Source organism: Otolemur garnettii, unplaced genomic scaffold (genome assembly GCF_000181295.1).
Source record: "Otolemur garnettii isolate 467f Iridium unplaced genomic scaffold, OtoGar3 scaffold00002, whole genome shotgun sequence".
Lineage (NCBI taxonomy): Eukaryota > Metazoa > Chordata > Mammalia > Primates > Galagidae > Otolemur > Otolemur garnettii.
Window position 1 is genome coordinate 18,063,537 of NW_003852397.1, and position 21,510 is coordinate 18,085,046.

Genomic DNA, 21,510 nt, shown 5'->3' on the forward strand with positions numbered 1-21,510 from the left:
CATGTGTATGTTTGTGCAATATTATACAGAATAAGAACAATAAAGCCGACACTGATAGAAAAGGAAGTTGTGATTGCAAATCTGCTTATTTTTTCCCCAAGGACTACAAATGCTGCTCTGTAAATACTTGTTGAATAAATGAATTGAGCCAGTGCGAAGCTGGGCAGCGAGACCAGTAGGTGGCAGTTAGAGATGTGATGTAGGGAATAGTAGTGAAGCTGAACAGAAGGGGGTGAATTATAGAGCTATGAAGGAGCTGAAAGGGAAGAATTGCCTGGACAGGTTGTCGGTTATGAGAGATGTCAGCAGAATATTGTTTGACCTTCAGATTCCTGACTTATGCAGTGGGTTAGTGGTGGTACCAGGCACTGAAATAGGGGTCCCAGAGGCTGAGCACCTATACAAGGTCAAGATGGAGACTTTAGATTTATGCATGTTACATTTTGGAGCCTGTAGGATCTGCAAGTAGAAATATGCTCAAGACTGTGATAGGTGGGTCTGGAGCTTCACAAGGTAATTGGGCTAGAAATGTGAGTGGTTGGCATGGGAATGGCAGGGAAAGCATATAGAGTGATGGAAAAGAGCAAAAGTGGCAGGATGGAGCCAGAAAATAGTCCTCTTAGTAAAGTATCTCAGGAATGGAAAAAAAAATAGCCAATGTACTCAGTACTACTGTGAAACCAATTTATAATTATTCATAGTTGCATATGAAAAATGAAACACAACTCTAGCCTAGGATGAAGGAGGGAGAGGGGAAGGGAGGGAGGTGGGTGGATAGAGGGAGGGTTAGTGGGGGAACCACACCTATGGAGCATATTGCAAGTACAAGTTGGATCTATCAGGTGTAGAACACAAATGTCTTAATGCTGTAATTGGGTGAATGAGGTGAAGGCCATGTTGATTAGTAGGATGTAAGCACTCCAATTTGTACAAATAATCAACACATTGAATCCCAAAATGGCATAAAGGTATTCATGATCTATGTACAAATGATTTAATTTAAAAAAGTGTCAACCTTGAGGAACACACAAATATTTTAGGATTTTAGGGAGAAAAAAGTGAAACTGCTAAGGTGCATTGAGGTAATAATAATACTTAACTTTTGTTATGGGCTTAGCATGTCCTACAGACAGTTAAATCTGACACAGCCAAGTGCTGTGTCATTTAATCAACCTGAATATACAGTGAAGTCTACTCTATCCCCCTTCCTTACTTTCTCTTTCATAGTTTTAGCTGTCAAAGGAACATATGCTTACACCAAATTTACACTAATGGAAATACATAATTTAGAAGATAACTATTCTATGTAATCCACTCCATAAAACAACTTTTGGTGAAGAAAGAATAGTGCATGTGTTTTTAATTTTTCCTGATTTTTCTGTACATATTTATATAACTATTGATTTGAGCAGTAATTCCTTTCTAAAAACTACTGTTGTGCAGCTTCCTTTTTCCAGATACAACTGATTTACTTTCTATTTTAAAATGACTACCTGGTTTTGCGTTGTACAGATACAATAAACAGTCCAAGCGATGCTGCAGTGAGTAAATTTTGCAGGAACAACAATTAGTTTTACCAGTGAAATTAGGCTTACAGTAAAATTCTCAAGGAGAGAAGTGGCTGATATGAGGCGGCATCTGGACTCAGAGGAGAGAAGCCAAATAAACATCCTATCATGAAGGCTAAACATGACAGGATAACAGGACAGGAAAGATGAGGAGATTAAGAGAGCAGATGCTACAGAGATTAAGGAAGATTTAGTAAGACTTTGGTGGTAACAGCCACTAATGCGTCTCTACAGTATTGATGGAGTGAGTCAGAGGACATGGCTGAGGATAACTCGAGGATGCTAAGAAGAGGTAGTGAATTTAAACAGGTTGTTCAAAATGTCGAAGAAGAGGAGAGGGGGGAGGTAGTTAGAGAGGTTTGTGGGTTGGAGGAGTCTCTAATAATACATGTACTATTTTCTGTATATCTAACCCTACCTCTAACCCTAAGCCATTTTGTTTGCTCATCAAAATATTTTCCTTTGATTTGTCACTGGATGAGTAAAGAAGTATCAGAATTTATGAGTGATTATGTTCATGAAGACAAAAATCATATAATTAAATGTGTGTCACATAGATTGTTCTATACATAAAAGTCACATAAAGGATATGTATAATTGAAGTAACTCTGAATTCTACTTCTTTCTCAAAAGCCAATTATGGAACATTTAAGACATAGGAACATGTACCACGTACAAACAATATTACAAGGAAACCATTATAATCACCATCATTTCCCCAAATAAAATACGACCCAGTCATTTAAAGCCCTTTGGTATTCCTGTTTGATCTTTTCATTCTGGTTCACCTGAATAATTACAGATTTTATGAATTTGGTGAGTCCTCTGCAAAAGGTAATTTTCTTTCTAAGAATACATTCTCATTTAGTTATTTGCATAGTTTTAAAATGACAGCTGCCAGAAATTAGTACAAGTATCTATTGGCACTAAAATAATCTCAATTTTGAAACCATTTATTTTTATAGAAGTAATACAGTGGACTTTGTGAGGTGACTTAAGTCACATCAGCTAAGTGAATTTTCATGTAAACCAGGCAGTCTGGGCATTATAGTGAATGACAGAACTTATGAGATAAGCTAGAATTTCTTATTTTGTCTGAAGCATGGTGTCTTATACATCATTTTATGCTCAAAATGTGACATTGTCCAGGAAGCCCCAGTTTTCCTTGTGAATTATGCATTTTATCTATTGGGAAGGACATGCTGAGTGTCCCAGCAGTCCAGGTCAGGGCAGGGGGCCAGTGGTGGGAGGTAGAAGGAAGATAAAATGGGACATTATTCCAGGCACACCACCAGATATTAAGCTGACTGCTTCCCCGTGACACACTCCTCATTCCTTCAATAATGTAGATCCCAGTCCTGTTGAGATTACTCTGCCGCTGAAGGGCAGCTCACCATTCCCTAAAAGGCTGGGGTGTTTGCACCAACCTGGATATGGCTTCAGTGGTTTCTAACATTCAAACAAAGAAAAATATGATAATTTTGTTTGTTATTATTTTTACCAGATTACTTTTATTTTACTTAAAATAATCTCAGTTATGCTTTGAATTATAGGTCATTTTCAAAACAAACACAAGTCCCGATGCCTTGGGAGACCCATTTCTTTGGAGAAACTCCATATTCAGTCTCATGGTCCCAATACATCAGAACGACAGACATCTATAGCTGTCTCCCGAGACAGGTTTGCATCCACTACTGGGTGAGTATAACGATGATGAACAAGAATCTCTCCTTTTTTGAAGCAGGTCAAGGATCTTGTGAATATCAGACATACATAATCCTACCTGCTGTTTTTAGTTCATTTAAGCCAAAGGACTTTTCAAAGGCTGGATTTATACTTAAAGACACTTTTAATTCAAATATATACAAAGTTTATCTTAAGTCCCAATTTTTCAACCCTTCAATTCCCTTTCATGGGATAGGAGAAGGTCTGAGAGTTTCCATCTTATTTCCAAAGTCAGGGAAATCACACAAGACAGGTTGGATGGCAATGCTTGCCAGGTTGTGGACAGCTTTAGTGAGCTCCTGTGTGGTCTTTCTTGAGTTTCCTACCACCACTATCTCATAGTCCTGTGGGCCACTAGTCTGCAGACACTTGATCACCTGCCCTGACAGGTGCTGCACGATCACCATGAGCTCCTCCTCCCGTTTCCTCCAGGCTTCCATTTCTGGTATTCAGAGAATAGGCCCTGTCTTTTACTGTTAAAGGTGGCTATTCTTTCTTCCTCTCTGTAGTCAACATACTTTTCAACTAGGGTTGCCAGAGAAAAGATAGGATGCCAGTTAGATTTTAATTGAATTAAAGTATTTTAGCATGTCTCCAATATTGCACGGTACATACTTATGCTCAAAACTATTGGTGGTACATCTGAAATTAAACATTTTCAGAGCGTATTCTTCTCACCTCCTTAAATCGTGCAACCCTAATTTTAACTGACATTAAGTAGACCAGACCCCAAGTGACCACTGGCTCCTTGATGTTAGTGAAGTTCACAGCTCCCCCTGGTGGGAAGTCAGCCCACGTCTTTGACTACAGCTCTGCTCAGAGGTTAGGAGCTGGGAGGAATGGATGGCATTCGGAAAATGTGTACATTGACCATAAGAGACAGTAAGTAGCTCTGTTTGCCTGAAGCAATGGAAGTATTTTGGAGATTCGAGTTGAATCGTTTTCTTCTGTTGTTTTATGTTTAAGGAATTCTTACAGCCTGATAAAGTTGATTATTCGTTGACTAATTTTGAAATCATGACACCAGTGTTTTATTTCTTCTACTGAAGAGTAAATATACATTGACCTCTTTTGACACTCCCTTGTACTTGGATTTCAGGAAACTTGCAGGTATCTTTAATGTCCTGTCTTGTAGCTTCTAGGGGATTATAGGATCAGAGCATAGAAGTAAGTAAGACCTGATTTCCAATGGTTAGGGTTCTAGCAATAGACAATTCAGAAACTCTAGTTGGAGAAAATTGCTGCCTACAGTTTAATGATGTTATTTTCTTATTATGTTTTCCCTCTTTGTGAGAACTCTTCAAGTCTTTTTCCAGAGTAACTTGATAGGTGTATGCTGCAAAGTTGCTGAGGTATAGAAAAGTGTTTACAGTAATATGCCTCTTAACTTAGCAACCAAGCAGCATGACAGTGAACAGTTTGAGCAAACTGCTTGCCACTTTTACAGAGCAGATAATTGTGGGATGTGAATTATGGATGGCTTTCCTTCTAGGTGGTCAATACCAGGCTCTCCATGGGTTCTTGAAAAGTGGAGAGAAACTTGCACAACCCAGCAAGTGGAAAACTAAAGTCTCATTCAAGGTAGATACTCCCTTGAATTATGATTTTGTTGAACTCAGGAAGAATATTTTTTGGATATAAAAGAAAATATGGAACCATAAGATCTCTCTGAAATGCTGCTGGACTTCAGCTGCTTGCATGGAGGGGATTGTGCCCTTCATCAGTGTCAGAACAGAGACATTCCCTTGACCATGAGTATAACAGCAGTAAGTTCTGGCTGCATGTTCAGGTAGATAGGGTATAGCCTCATACTAGCGGAAGAACATTCTGGAGCCAGAGGACTCATGGTTAGCTTCTAGAGCAGTGTTTTCCAACCCTTTTTATCTCACCAAACACTTGAACCTATGAACTTCCACGGCACCCTTAAATTATGTTGATAAAAAAAAGAGCAAAAGAAGATTATACTTACTGTGCTTTGAACTTCGTTTAAAAATAACTTAACTAATGATCTTTAAAAATTTTCATGGCACACCTGAGATCCTCTCCTAGCTCACCAGTGTGCTGCAGCACCCAGGTTGGAAATCACCATTCTAGAGAAATAGTTTATTGGCGGCTGGCACCTGGTTTCAGATAGAAGGCAACAGACACAATAGACAAAGTTCTAGCCACAGAGAAAGCAACCAGAGGACTAAGTCAGAACAACAGATGTCTGGTCTGTAACCACAGTATGTAAGGGGCTGGGTCATGCTTCATACCTCAGTCCTGTGGATTAGATCCCTGTGGGTTAGACACAAGAAATTTCTTAGGTTCTGAGTGGGGAGGTGAGTACAGAAGCAGAATCTGTCGCCTAAATCTCAGGTTTGAAACATGGAAGAGGACTACCTTGGGCAAAATATATTAGTTAATGTCAAGAATTCCAAACTGGTAGCCAAAAAGTTGCTTTGGTGTCCTGTGCAATATGAAAAGAAATTGAGGCACACAGAGGCTGGGCACACTCTCCACTTTGCCACAATTATCAACACTCCCCGTGGCCTTACATGGACTGCTCCACATCACAAGACACCTGTCTGGGTCTTTAATGACATTTGAATGGGAGCCCTTTGGTTTATACCTTAATGTTGTTTAGATCAATCTGGAAAGCAGAGGAGGACCAGGATTTCCTAGTGCAGCCAACACTGTATTGAGCTCTACAGAGCTGGGTCAATCAGAGTTTGGGGAAGTAAGGTGGCTACTGACACTGCTAACGAGAAAGCTGTCATCAAAAGGCATCTAATTATTTAGACACAGAAACTCGCTAAGCTTTACTTCAATTGACGATGTCAAGACTAATAGCTCCATAATTACAGGGAGCCAACAGACACACCTTGCCAATGATCAGTTGTGGTATATTACATATAATTTGTTACCACTAGGACTTAAAGGACTGAAGCTTTTGGAAATTATTGACTTTTACACAAAAATCTGAGAGTAGAATTCCCAGTTATATTCTTATAACTCACTCTTAGTTTTCTGATTTTTTTTTTTTGAGTTGGAAGAATGCCAGTTGAAGCAAGCTTTCCAGGGATTGCATGAAACCTAAAAGCCAGTCTTCCCTGTGGGTGCATGGATGACGCCTTCTTGTGTATAGTCAGCTAAAACTGAGTGGTCGAGAAAAACTGAGCTTCTCCTATGAGATGCTAAAGGATGCCTTTTAAGTTATATCACTGATTTGAACAAAAGCCACAGTGTCGCTGATAGCAGTCATTATCCTATAGGATTCTGTTTGAATTTACAAATCTGTGTCCATCTTAAACTAGAAAAAATGACCTTGGCAAACCTAAAAGCAAGCTTCTGGAAAATAAGTCTCTGACAATTTAGACAACATATGTATAGCGGATTGTATGGTGGAGAGCTGAGGATGAGGCAGGGCGGTTGCTTTGTGCAGCTGTCCCTCCCCACTCTGATGGCCTTTGGGGTACTTCTATATGCTGGCATTAGGACCATCAGGCAGGGCAAACACATGTACAGTTTCCATGTGCTTATGGTGAAAAATTCACTTCTAATGTTTTGAAGTTTAGCTAATTGTGTTGCCTTAAAACAAAGCCAGGTCCTAGTAGATGGTTATTAACAGATACGATGCAATGACAAGATTGTCAATATCTTTGAGAAGGAAATCACTCCTGAGAAAATGAAAGAGATTCAAATTTGAACAGTTGGTATGAAAATATGTTAGAACTAAAATGATATGCCTCCAAACAAGAGCAATGAAGCAGAACTGAATTTGTTCTTATCTACTGATGAGACATCACCAACAGGGTGACATTTAGTTGCAGGCATGTTTGCTGCCATTGACAAACTTAGATACAACTGCACTCATATAAGAAATGACAACTCTCAAAAAGTCAGCAAGATGGTCGTTTTCCATATGCGTAGCTACTGAACTAGGTTCCTCCTGGATAGACACTTTAGGGGAGTTAGTGTTGCGTATTCCTGGCTGCAGCCCAGGGAGGGAGCACATGGTTACTGATTGTGTTAAAAATAGTTGAGGTTTTTATACAGCCATCCAGACCTTCATCACTTTATACCTCCCCCCACACATGCATACACACACACATATAACCCCATCAAACCTTTTAGGGAGTGTTTGTGCTTGAGGTGGTTTTTTTTTTTTTCTTTTTTTTTTTTTATTGAACGGTAACTATGTACATTAATGCATTGAGGTGGTTCTTGATGATTACATTCATCTAGTTTCACCTGTTTAGTCATTTTGAAACTATTGACACATGCAATTAAGTGTCTCAGTAAAATTAGATCCTTTTAGGATAGCCTTTATTAAAAATAAAGCATAACATTTCTGAATGAAATAAAATAACTGAAAAAAATTGTCCTCATATAGATCTGTGAAATGAAATACTATTAAAATATTTGTAAATAAGTGGGGATAGAATTCGTGTGCAATTTAAAATAGTGTGCAATTTAAAACTGCATGCAAACTCTATGGCCACCCTGTATTCTATATATCATAATTTTAAGCAAAACTCTTCCGAATAATAAGACTTAAGATAAGCACCTGCTTGATTACATTTACTTCTCAGAAAAGAGAGCAATACAGTCTCCACTGTGTCTAACCAGATATCCAGAAAGCACTCATATCACAAGGGGACTAGTCGGATCAATTTGCTATTACTGGCTTCTGCAAAGGTGTGATGTTAGTGATAGCACAACACAGCACTAAGATGAAATGAGAATTTCCCAACTACATTTGCAACACCTATTCTTTGCAATGCTTTTAAAGGCAATGCTCTCATTTGAGTTTTTAATTTTATTTGAGAAAAAGATTTGAGAAAAAGAATGAAGAAACTAAAGTAAATGCCTAGAGAAAAAAGAATTGTGTATTAACAATGACAGTGACAATGGTGATTGTGAATTGTTATATGACAATGAAGACTGCTGAGTTATTATTTCAGTGTTCATAATGCTCCCTTGGGTTTAGGTGAGTATTAGTTATGAACCCTCTAATTGCACAAGGAAAAGGATTCTGAAGTCTTTGGTGCATTTAGGTATTTTAGGGGCACTGGTCTTTTGGAGTCTGAGGGTTAAATAGAGCTTATGGGAAATGGATAAGGTCATAAAAGGAGGGGTATCCTTTTCATGAGGGGTATCTGTGCTGTACTAAACTGCTCTGACTCTTGACTATATCCATATCAATATCCAATTGCAACACTGTACTACAGTTTTGTAAGATGTTGCCATTGGGTCAATTGGGCTAAGGATACAGTATCTGTGTCTGAATTTACAGGTATCTCAAAATAGAAATTTAAATAAATAATGCCCAATTTTAAATTTTAGTTCAATTAAATTTTAAAACTATGAATGTTTGATTATGCTTTGGGATCAGCTATCACTTATCTGTGATATTGTTGGTAATGAAGTAAGTACATACTTAGACAAATAGTAAAGGGAAAATTTAGAAATGTGGTTTTAGTACTTAAGTGAAATTTTTTTTGTTCTTATGAACTTGTGACCTCCTAGAAGTGACTTAATAATGTACATGTACTTCTCATGAAAAAGTTCCTATATTCCTCCTAATCGGTAGGAGATGGATAGGTATGGATATAGATATTAACTTATAATCTCTGACATTAAGCAATTGCCTATCAGTAATAAGAGATTTGGAAACAGGTTTAAGTTAATCTTCAGTCTCTTAAGGAAAAAGGACTTAGTCTAGGTATGTTGGAAAAGAACCTGCCGGTGAGGACATCTAGAGGGGACAGTAAGTATAAGCAAACCATGCCTGATATATGAGACAGCCAATCATAGGACAGAGGAAGGTCAGAGGAGGTAAGTCCAGTATTCGAAATCACATTTTTCTCTGGAGGTATTTTATGATTGAAGAAAGAGCAGCTTAGAGGTGGAGAGGCTGACATCTTTGAAGTTCTAGAAGCCAGGTTTAGAGTCCTGGGCTCAGTACGAGAAAGTTTATTAGAAGTATAGTCTCTTTGGACTGTTATAACAAAAATCCCATAAACTTGGTGGGTTAACTATGTATAAACAAGTGAAATTTATTTCTGATAGTTCTGGAGCCTGGGAAGTCCCAGAGCAAGCCACTCGGCATCCAGTTCACTTATAACCACCTCATTGCTGTAATCTCATATGGCAGAAGGGCTGAACAGGGCAGATCCACAAGGGACCCAGATACTCACATTATTAGAAACATCTAAATCACTATGTTTATTACATGTGAGATAAAAACTTACATTAATAATTACAACTCAACTAATAACATATTTGTGTCTGTATATCTGTGTATGAATCAGGTAGAAATTTTAAAACCAGAAAATACAATAATGAAAATCAAGAATTCAATGAGGAGATGGAGAGGCACACTGGAAAGAGCTAAAGAGTGATCTGAAATAAAGTTGGACAGAAATCTCCATAAATTAAAGATGGAGATTAAAAATGATGGAAAATGCAGATAAGATAGAAAGAGATACAGAGGAACCGTGAAGAGATATAACACCTGTGTAACTGGAATTTCAGAAGCAGAGAAAAAATAAAATGAAGCAGAAATAATATGGAAGAGGTTAATGTAACTTTGTTTGGGAATGAAGATTTAAGGTAACTGCGTCTTGAAACTAACTCCCCACTCCCCTCCTGGGCAAAGTTGCCCAGGAGGAATCAGTCTATCAAAAAGAGACTGGCTCCCTCCTCTGCAGTTCTTGGCAGCCAGTCTGAAGGGGACCGGCTTCATCCCCCTCCGAATTTCTGGACAAGGTCAGTCAGCCCAGACAGAGCCAGTCTATCAGAAGTGGACAGGCACCCCTTCTCTGGAAAGCCCCTAACCGTAATCCCACGCTATAGCCCCTCTGGCGTATCAGGTGGTGTCAAGCATCCCCGGACAACAGCTCAGCCGATGGCAACCCCTCCTGAAATTCAAAACGCCCAATGAAATTCTTCTATACACTTTAAAAACCTCCCCTCGCTTTAATTCGGGTCACCCTTCCGCCGGCTATCCTGTAGGGTGGAGTGACCCAGGCATATGATTGAAAATAAAGCACTTCATTGTCTTTGCGTGTGTGGTGGTCTCTCAGTGGCGATTTTGGTCCCAACAATATTTGAAGATATTATGATTTAGATCACTCCAAATCAAATAAAAGCCGTCAAGATAAATTTGAGAAGTCCAATAAGTGCTAAGCAGAATTTTAAAAATGTACAAAGGAGGCTCAATGCCCATAGCACAGTGGTTATGGCGCCAGGCACATACACCGAAGGTGGCGGGTTTGAACCCGGCCGGCCAGCTAAAAACAACAATGACAATTGGAACGAAAAGGTCGTTGTGGCGGCTGCCTGTAGTTCCAGCTACTTGGGAGGTTGAGGCAAGAGAATCGCTTAAACCCAAAAGTTGAAGGTTGCTGTGAGCTGTGACGCTGTGACGCCATAGGACTCTACCGAGGAGCACATAGTGAGACTCTGTCTCAAATAAAAAAAAATGTACAAAGTAATGCAAGAATTAAAAAGTGTAGAGTAAAACTGATGAAGATTAGAGACAGGAGAAAAGAAAATCAGTTAGAAAAAAGTAGAGATTTCTTTCAAAGGAAAAATGAAAATATTTACAGTTAACTTTACAAAAACAGAAATAAGACAAGTTAGAAAAAAATGGAATAAAATATGTAAAGTATTAAAAGAATATAGTGGCTAATCTTGAATCCTATACTGAACAAAAATATTCTTTGGTAGTGACAGTAAAATAAAGTGACTTTCAGGCAAACAAAACCAATAGTTTACAATCTTTAGATCTATACAAAAGGTCCTAATAAGAAGGGTTCTCCAAGTAAAAAGATGACGATTCTTACATGGAAACTCAGAGATAGAGGAAGGAATAAATAACAATGAACAGTACAAATTTGTAAATTAGAATCCATCAAAGGGCGAACCAGAAAACTAACCTATTGGTTGGGAGGATTTCTGATTCAGTATGTCAGGCATGGGGATTTACAATTCTAACAAGTTCTCAGGTAATGAATGCTGCTGTTCTGGGGCCCCGTCTGAGAACCACTGAGAAATTTCATTTGTGTAAAACAAGGTGGAATTTTAAATCTATATTGAACTAAAATCCATGCATACATGAACAATTATTTTGTGACAATGGTTGCCCTTCTGTCTAATAAAAAAAAAAAAGGTGATCTTTTCAATAAATAGTCTCCATAAACTGTGCTGAATAAACTGGATATTTATATTTAAAAAACATGATCTCTTTCTCATACTGGACACTAAGCACAATCCACTAAGACTTGGTGGATTGCAAGTCTAAATGGGAAAGGCCAAAGCAATGAAACTTCTAGAAGATATATCAGAAAATAACCTTCTGAAGGTATGTCAGAAAACAAACTTCTAGATGGGAAAGGCCAAATAAACCTTTATATCAGAAAATAAACTTCTAAATGGGAAAGGCCAAAACAATGAAACTTCTAGAAGGTATATCAGAAAATAACTTCTAGAAGGTGTATCAGAAAATAAACTTCTAGAAGGTATATCAGAAAATAACTGCGTGAGTGTGGGATATTCTTAAATGGAACCTCCCAAAAGCACTATTCATAGGGAAAAATTATACTACATCAAAATTTAAAATTAAGTTAATTAAAAGATAGCTTTAAAAGTGACAAGACAAGCCACAGACTAGAAGACTCTTGCACTCAGGCAATGTACAGAGGGCTCACATTTAGAATCTACAAAGAGCTATGAGTTAATCATAAAACAATAAACCCACTATAAACACCAGAAAAATCACAAACAGATATACAAATGGCCCAAAACAATGTGAAAACTTAACCTCTTTTGAAAGCATAGAGATGCCTACCTAAATCATAATGCAGCACTCTTGTTCAAAATTGGAATGGATAAAGTTAAAGTTACAGACAATAAAATAACTCTTGAGAAAATGGCATAGTGAGAACTCTTATGTACTGGGTGTGGGGGGTGAAATGGTGCAACCATTTGGAAAACAGTTCAGGATTCTCTACTAAATTTGATGCGACTATGTGATACAATTTTCATTCCCAGATATGTTTATGTGCCCCAAGAGACTTGTACCAGAATGTTTATAAATCCTGAGTCGTAATAGTCCAAAATTGAAAAAAGAAAAAACCAAATTTCCATCAGCAGTAGAATGGAAAAATATATTGTATTACATGTATACAATGTAATTGTGTGTATTATTATAGAATACGAACTAACCCTATGCAATGACCCAGGTGAACCTCACAAACATAATGTCGAATGACAGAGGCCAATCCCAAAATTACGCATGAAAGATTATATTAAAACACGAGGGGAAACTAAATTGTAGTTACTTAGTTTGCAAAAAAAAAAAAAAAAAAATCAAAGATTGCTTTTAAAATGAGGGTAGTGTGGCTTTCTTTGTTGGAAAGAAAAGACCAGGGATGGGAGAGGTGCTTTCTGGCAACTGGCAATGCTCAATTTTTTAACTTGATTTGATATTTACAATAGGTGTCTGCTTGGGAATATATAATTTAGCTGTACACCTTTGTTTTGTGCTTTGTGTGTGTGTGTGTGTATATATATATAATACATATTTACAATAAATGGAATAAAATGTTTTAAAACATAAGTTACTTAATCTACCTATTTTAAATACATTAGTAAACCAAACTTGCTTTTCTAGTTACTTGAAAACAACTGAAGTCCTTGATTTAATTATTTTCAATAATGCTTTAATTTATTTAATTTATTCTCATATTCTAGTTCCTACATTACTTCACATTAATTTTGCAAGGTAAATTAATATTGAATGAGAATCAAATGCTCTGATGTCATCTGGATGAACACCTTGTTTAATTTTAGGTGGCTCTGGATATTTTTGATCTCAGATCTGATTTCAAATGTACAAGTAGAGAAAGAATAATGGTTTAGTTATTGGACGAAGGACTTAAAAGACTGTAAATATGATAAAAAAGTATTCTTATATCTACCTCACTTACTCCAACAATCCTAGTGAATGACAGAGGCTATTTATACCATATATTGATACGTTAAAATAAACCAATTTGAAGCAACTCTGTTACTCATAAACAACAAATAATACACATGTCCCTGAATTGTATTATAAATTATAATTATAAGCTGGCCATTATATTATGGGCCAATAGATTTAGTTGAATTTTCTAAATTCCTTTCAAAAATATAGTCTAAGGAACTAAATTAAGCAATTGTTTTTTCAGCAAGATGAGGGATCTGAGTTTTAACCCATTACAAGCTAACAGGTTAGCCAGTTGTAGTTTCAGGATGCTGATGGAAGATGCCAGACTCCTAGGGGAGAGATGAAGGAGTTCAGCTCTCTGGCACAGCAAGCAGTATCTTGCACTGGTCCCTGAGCTTTAATTCCCATCGGGCTTAGAGAAGAGGGTAACATTTTCACCCACACTGGGTGGTGTTACAGCAGAGTTCCTCTGAGTCTGTCAGAGAATTTACATAAGCTTGCCTACCCTTTGCTCAAGCCAGACCCACTGAGGCTTGTAAGGCTGTCAATAAACCTACTCTTTGTCTGGATGGAGATACTATCTCTATCTTCCAAAGACCTTCCACAGCTGTTCACTGCACAAACGACCTTGAAAAGATGGTCTTGAAAGACACACAGAGACACCAGAGATGCATGTCTTTCAATATTGGTGATGACTAAAATCTCTTCATACAGTTGGTACCAGACAGAAATTTTGTTCAACCTCTAAAACAGTCATTTTCAACTGGTGTGCCATGAAAAATTTTGAAGACATTAATTAAATTATTTTTGAAAGAATTTCAAAGCACAGTAGGTATTTTTTTTTACTTTTTTTTTTTTTTGATCAACATAAATGAAGTGTGCTCCGGAAGCTTAACTCCATATGGTACAAGTGTGTAATGAGATTAAAAAAAAAAGGTTGGAAAAACACGGCTGAAAGATGGGCCAGAAATGATTTTCTCAAAATTTTTTCAAGTGTGGACCAAATTATTTCACAGTGTGCATGACATTCAGGATGCTTGTGAGAGTCATAATTACAGTGTCCTGGAAGGGCCTTAAAGATACAGTACATATATCTGACCCTCCTACATAAACACATATCCACGCATACATATCTATATGGCTTATTTTCTGCCATTTAAAACAGAAATTCCTTGAGGATAATAACCGTGCGTGAATAATGTATTCTCTCATTCTGTTCCTACATTACTTTGCATTAATTTAATTAATGAAATGGTATAGTTCTGTCATACAACCTTCTTCTTTTCTTTCCCTTTATCAACACCACTGCTATGAAAACAAGGAAAGCAGTCTGCTTGCATTTGAGGGTTCTAATAGTCTTCAAAGCATAACAAAATATTCTTATCTTCGACACCACCTGCTACCCGTGGAATCCAGAACAATGGCCCCCACCTAGTCGAACTCAGTAAATATTTGTTGCATTTGCCTTAACTTGCACTCAGCATTCTGTTCTACACTTGGTAAGCCAAAAGTTGTTCTCAGTGACATGCTCGGTAAGACATGACGTGTTTTGAAAGTAGAAAATAATTGCTTTTCCTCAATTCCTGTGACAGTCATCTGAAGCTCAAAGACTCCTTTTGAGCTGGTATGCAGATGCATAAAATTGAGGGAAAGATCATACGTGTCTCCGGAAGTATTTGCTCTATTATGAGAGATGAGTCAATAAGTGCCTGTAGTTTTCTTCCTTTGAGAATTGCATTATTATTCTTATTGGCCCCAATGCTCATTTTCATCCTCTGCAGTAGGAATTTAGCAGGAAGAGTTTATGGTTGAAAAACTATTCATCTAAGTTCCTCCGGAGGCTTAATCATCGACGCGATGCCGTGGAATCACTCCGCTCTTCTTTTCTAAATTAAACATCTCAGTCAACAACAACTGCGGCAAGTACAAAATGTTTCCGTACTCCCTGCACATCACAATTCCCTCCTACAGGAACTAAGAAATGCGCGTCAATGTGAATTACCATCCGCGACAGCTTCTCTCCGGGCGGCTCTGGGGTCTCACACACAAAGGGCGAGAGAGGGGCGTGGGGGCCTGGGAGCGTCGCGGCCGCGCCTGGTCAGACGACGCCCGCCCGGCAGCCCGCTGGGGAGTGAGGACAAGCAGCTAAACTTGGGGCTCGGGATATTTCCCTGCCACCCAGACCGCCGTCCTACCCCAAGCTGGCAGGGAAAGAGGAGCGGAGTGCGTGCGCCAGCGGAGTGCTTACGTCGCAGCGAGATCTGTGCTGGGATAATTAGAGAGGAGTTGGGCTGAGCCGAGTCCTCTTTTAGCAGCAGCAGCAGCAGCCGGAGCCGCCGCAGCAGCCCGGTGGGGCGCGCGAGGCTCGGGCCGCTCGGGAGCGCACGGGGACAGGCCCGCGCCGCGCAGCAGCCGCCCGCCGCGCCCACCGCCCAGGCGGCGCACAAAGGAGGAGCGGCCCGCGTGGCCTCCTACAGCCAGGCAGTAGGGTCCCGCCGCCTCCCTTTTCTCCCGAAGGCGAAAATGGCAGGGCCAAGCGGGGACCTGGAACCGCGGTGGCCCTAGCTCTGCGGTCCCCACCCCTCCTGCTGGGAGAGGCAGTGGGCTGCCTGCGGACGATGTGGCCGCAGCTGCTCCCGAGTGCATCTTGGGCCCCGGTCCCCGCTGCCGCCCCTCTTCTCTGCTCGTTCCATCCCTCCGAGAGGAGTTGATGCTGCTGTCGCCGCGGTCGCCGTCGCCGCTGAAGCCGGGGCTGATGGATGCCAGGGAGTGCCGCATTGCTTAGCGTCCCCGCCTCCGGGTTTGCTGGTAGGAGCCGGCTGCTCTTTCTTCTTTTTGGCTTTGGGATTTATATAGAAAAGAAAAAGACATTTTTATTTTATTCTCCCCAACTCCCTCTCCTACCCCGGTTTTTGAAACATATCTATCTAGAGAGATCCCCTCCCTCCCCCCATGGCAAGTCCGTTGAAATAAAGGGCTAGAACAAGGCAGAAGTCGGGGGTGGGGTGTGGGGAGCCCACGCTGGTGCCAACGCCACCCAAACCAGTGCTGGTGCCTTATGAGATCACGGTATGTCTAAGAGGGGTGGAGGGAAGGTGTGCTATCTGCGGAGTCTCCGCCTAATTGGTTCGCAATCATCTTAAATAAAACCCCACAAATATGTCTTTTTAAAATAGCATCTTCGAATAAGTACAGGGAGAAATAAGCTCCTTTCTCTCCCTCTTTCTCTCTCTCTTTCTTTCTGGTAAAGATGCTCTCTCCCCGCCCTGGCGCTGGGCGCTGAAGAACCACCTTATTATTAATCAGAATTTCCATCGCGATCCCTGGCAGGCGCATCCCTCAGTAGAGACCGCAGAAGCAGCACAGTGCCGGGGCTGAGATGTGCGTGGGGGTTGTTTTTGTTACATCTTGGAAGAGAAGAGAAGAGGACAGTACCAAGATCAGAACCACTCGTGCTAGGTGGGATTAGGGGTGTTTGGTGAGGAGACAGAAAGGACAAGAAGAGGAGGCCAGAGCCCCCCAGAGGTCCCCTTCCCTTTCAGCGAAAGAGAAGAGGGAACCAAAGTGAAGCGTTGTGTGTTGGGGGGTGGGAGAAGAAGTTTATATCCCCCCACAATAAAGCGGTGGGAAAGCAGGAGCAACAGGGTCCTTGATTGGATACCAGGACAGATCATTTCCTGTACGGGAGAGGAAGCAGAGGGCAGCCGGGTCTGGGGGCCAAGAGTGTGGTGGTGGCCAGGGCCAGGTTTGTTGTGGAAGAGTCAACAAGAGCTTCAGAGGGGAAGGCTCAGGAGCCAGCAGAACAATGACTCATTTGCAAGCTGGTCTCTCTCCTGAGACGCTGGAGAAGGCTCGCCTGGAACTCAACGAGAACCCCGACACGCTGCACCAGGACATCCAGGAGGTGAGGGACATGGTCATCACCAGGCCGGACATCGGCTTTCTGCGCACAGATGACGCCTTCATCTTGCGCTTCTTGCGGGCCAGGAAGTTTCACCACTTCGAGGCCTTCCGCCTCCTGGCACAGTACTTTGAGTACCGGCAACAGAATCTGGACATGTTCAAAAGCTTCAAGGCCACTGACCCTGGCATCAAACAGGCTCTGAAGGATGGCTTCCCCGGGGGCCTGGCCAATTTGGACCACTATGGCAGGAAGATTCTAGTCCTTTTTGCTGCCAACTGGGATCAGAGCAGGTAGGTCCTAAATTCAAACTTGTGCTGGAGATCCTTTTACTCTCCCATTTTCCAGAATTCACCCTGAGCAGCGTCATTATTTTGTAGCTTTGATATTTTTGTTCATTTGGCTGAGAGAAAAGAGAAATTGGAACTGAGGAATGAGTTTTTGGTGGGCTTCCTAAGATGGGGGGGGAGGGCTTTTATTTTTACTTTTAAAACTGTTACTTCCCTAACACCCAGTTTCTACGGAAGCTCTAAGTGTCTCCTGTACCATATTGTGCTAAGATCTAAATCACTTAACTTCTATATAAAGCTCCTAAATTTTTCACCTCCCGAATAACTTCCGTGATCTGCAGAAATGATCATGAGAATGGAGACAACGTTTTCCTCCTTCCTCCTAAAGAAATTCATAAGCCAAACTCCTTATCATCCCCATTCTCTCTCTTTCCTACTGATGTTTTGTCCTTTAAGCCTAGTCTGGTATGCAAGCAAGAGCAGGTAGTTTTATTGCTTGGGAACTTTTCTGCTTGATGTGTAGATGAAGGAACAATGTGATGTGTGTCACTTCAAGGAAAAGGAAGAGTTGTATCCTCTGCCGCGGAGCACGTCTGCTGACACTGAAAATAAAGACTGACTGGTGTGCTTGTTCCACACCTGTCACTAATCTAAAGAATCTGTTTCCTGTCTGACGTGATTTTTCATCTTTTGGAAGGAAGTGGAAAATGTTCAGATATGTCAGTGGGTACACTTTTTGAGCTCACTTGTCATTAGAGGAGAAATAAAATAAAATAATATTCTTATTTTATCTACAGTATTACAAACAATGACGCTTCTATTTCCTCCATCAAAATTGTTTTCTCAGAGTGAAAGATACAAGACATTATAAAAGGCTCTTTTGTAATCTAGTTTCCATTAAGTTCAAAGTTAAATCTATTTCATGGGACTTCAACCTGCTACCAGAACTGGGAATCATTAGAAGCTGGTTCTTAAAAACGTTGATGTATTTTCAGTTCTGTGAAGGGTGACTTTGAATGCATCTGGTTAGTTTATACCTTCTCTGGAGCAATCATCAAAGACTTTTATAGTCACTGAGAGAGCTTGTAGATCTTGGAGATTTCTGAATATGCTTCTTAGAGTCTTGGGATCTTAGAATGCAAATTAACCTTTCCACTGTTTTTCCCTTATTCATTAGTCATTTTTTCTCCATAGTTCTAGGTTGAGAATTACTTGAGAATTTTAAAAGGTAATTATAAAGACAAAGTACTACCTGAAGAATCATAAAGCTAAGAGACTCATAGAGTTAAGCCATTGTGAGGGAATGATGTGTTACTTACTTCGGTTGGTTATAGAGATCTTATTCCACTTTTTATTAGGTAACTTACGGTTTAAAGGACTATAAAATTCCATCCATTGGCCACAATTTTTAAGAAGGTTTTTTTTTAATCAGAGAATTACATTGTAGGATTGTGTCAATGATCGTGCATGTTAAAACTGAAGATTTCATTCAAGAAATCAGCTAGCATTTTTTACCCCAGTTAGATTGGAACTGTGTTTATTGAGCTATAGTGAAATGGGATCCGTGGAAATTTTACATTTAAATATGCCTTGAAGTCTGTTAGAGATGTCATTATGGAGGCAGATTGCATTAAACCTATTTTCACTTATTTCTCTAACTGAATTGATATTCATAATTGATTTATAAACCTAATTAAGATGCAAGCCACAGTTCCGATGTAAAGGAGAAGGTGATTATTTTGGATTTACTAAAGAAACTCTTTTATAGTTAGCTATCCTTTCATATAAGGGACAGGTTACTAAAAATTCTGTCATTTAAAAAATAAAAGTGAGAAGCTGTGTCCTGTAGAAATACTCTGTCAGCACCTGTGAATTCTGTTTCTGTGGTTCCAGGTGAACAGGGTTACTCTAAAAGTTATAGTACATCAAGGTAAAATGGTGTACAAGTAATTTAGAGCTTTTCTAAATTTGGTTGGGTTTCCTCTTCATGTATTCTTTCTTTAAAAGAATATCTTTCCCTTGTTCCCCTACCTGTACTCCCCCCCCCACCAAATATATATACTATACCCAATGGCAGGGACCAGTGGATAAGCAGACCTGTCCTCTTGGCATCCTCCGTAAACCTTTATCACTGGGATATGTGCATAAGAACTGCCTTGGCCCCTGTCCAGAGACCCAAGGACAGCTGCTTTTCTGGCAGGACTGGGTGTTCCAGCCCTTCTCAGCCCGAATCCCTTCTCCCTGCCATGAAGCCTGATGGCTTATGTGACTTGCCTCCTGTGGAAGTGGAGGCACACTTCCCTACGTGTTTACCTGTTACTGCTGCTTATGTGGACGTTCCACAAACCCAATTCCCTTGCTTTGCACACCGCTCCTGTTCTGAGCAGGTGTTTTCACCTTCCTTTCTCTGATCTTCCCAGTTCAAACCACCTGGGTTTGAGGTAGACACATTTGAATATAATTCTGACTATATTCCTTGAGTTGTGAAGTGAATCACCTGACTTTCAACAACTTTTTAAAATTAAAAAAAAAAAGAAAGAAAAAGTAGATTTATTGATTGATTTATTATTTATTTATAGTGTTGTTTTAAGGAAATAGTGGGTGGGCAGTGAAGATGACAGAAGGAAACCCCGGGAATGAAGGAGAAGAAAATCCTCCCTTTATTTGGAAACAGGTTCACTTCCAACTTTCCAAGTACAAAGCTTTATGTATTTTTAAAAAGTTTATAAAGACCTCTGAAAGAATTGATCTGTATAACAAAAAGGTCCTTGCTATGTTCATATATATGAACTAGAGTAGCTGCTAAATAAATATTTGAGTTATGCATTGTTTTGAAAAAGCAATTCTGAGTAGGATTTTATCGATATGTGTTTTCCCCTATCTCACATTTGTGGGACTGTTTATTGTGCTCCTCAGGACACTGAAGGCAATAAATGTTCGTGAGACAGTGACTATAAATAAAACCGTGTCTCTTTCTACTGCGATACAGTATAGTCAGTTCCAGGTGATTGTAAAGAATTGGACTATTTCTAAAGCTTTTATGAGAAGTCCTAGAGTCATCAAGAAGACTAAGGTAAAATAATAACATTTATGATGTACTCACCTTCTAACAGATAAAAAAAAAATGGAAATCCTGAAATGTCAAAATGACTTTCAGTGTGGTCTGTGGTTCTTTTAGAAAAGAACAGAACTCGAACAGGCTTAGATCACTTGTTCAATAGATTGGGCAGGCCATACCTTGAAAAGGATTCAAGTAATTTGATCTCCTTTTTTGCAGATTGTCTAACATAGTTTCCAAAAACAAAAGTAAACTGCACAAAACTAAAAACAATCTGACTGTTAGACTGCACCACGGGAATGCAGCTGTGCTCTTTGCATTATGTGCTGTGGTTCCTTCCTAAAGATAGTGACCTGCTCAGGATTCGGGAGGTACCTTCAAATTGTCATGTGATTTCATCCACAGAGTGTGAGGATAATGTGCCATGAAGCCAGAGGAGATAACACTACTTGGGAAAAGGACCCTGGGATGAAAGTAGATGGCATTCTAGGCCCTAGTTATGCAAGCAGGTATCTGAGAAGTTGAAATGCACTGGCACATAATTATTGGTAATATTCGTGAGTGAAGTTATGTTATGTAAATGACATGAAGTCTGAGAGTTGGCCTGTAAGTTGTCAGTTAGCTTGTGGGTTGCATTCTCCTTCTCTAGGCCTCATTAGACTTATAAAGCCATTTTCTATACTTCAGTTCAGCCAACCACAGTTTATCTGGTATCTGGTTAATAGCCATTAGAAAACAATTAAACACAACTGGAGCTCAAATGATTCTTAGTGTAGTGGCAATTCAGAAAGCACTGACCGTCTCCCATGGGCATGGTCTCTGGCTTGTCAGACGAGGCATTGATTATTACTTTTGGTAGAGAAGACTTTCCAGTTGAAAACAGACTGGTCAGATATTAGGATGATCCTCTAACTTACCCTGAAAACTGCCTAAAAACGTATGGCCAGTTTGTTCCTGTCATGTGGCCCTTTGATAAAAAAGAGAACACTGTA

The 21,510-nt window shown here is 39.8% G+C and overlaps 1 protein-coding gene across 1 annotated transcript in view; it reads left to right on the plus strand.

Annotated features, from left to right (window-relative positions):
• Positions 1–15,314: 15,314 nt before the first annotated feature.
• CLVS2 (clavesin 2) overlaps positions 15,315–21,510 on the plus strand; it is a 66,710-nt gene continuing 60,514 nt past the window's right edge. The window contains exons 1-2 of the mRNA XM_003781641.1: positions 15,315–16,077; positions 16,520–17,463. Coding sequence (XP_003781689.1) covers positions 17,075–17,463 — 389 coding nt within the window. The 5' untranslated portion in view covers positions 15,315–16,077; positions 16,520–17,074. The remainder of the gene's footprint in view (positions 16,078–16,519; positions 17,464–21,510) is intronic.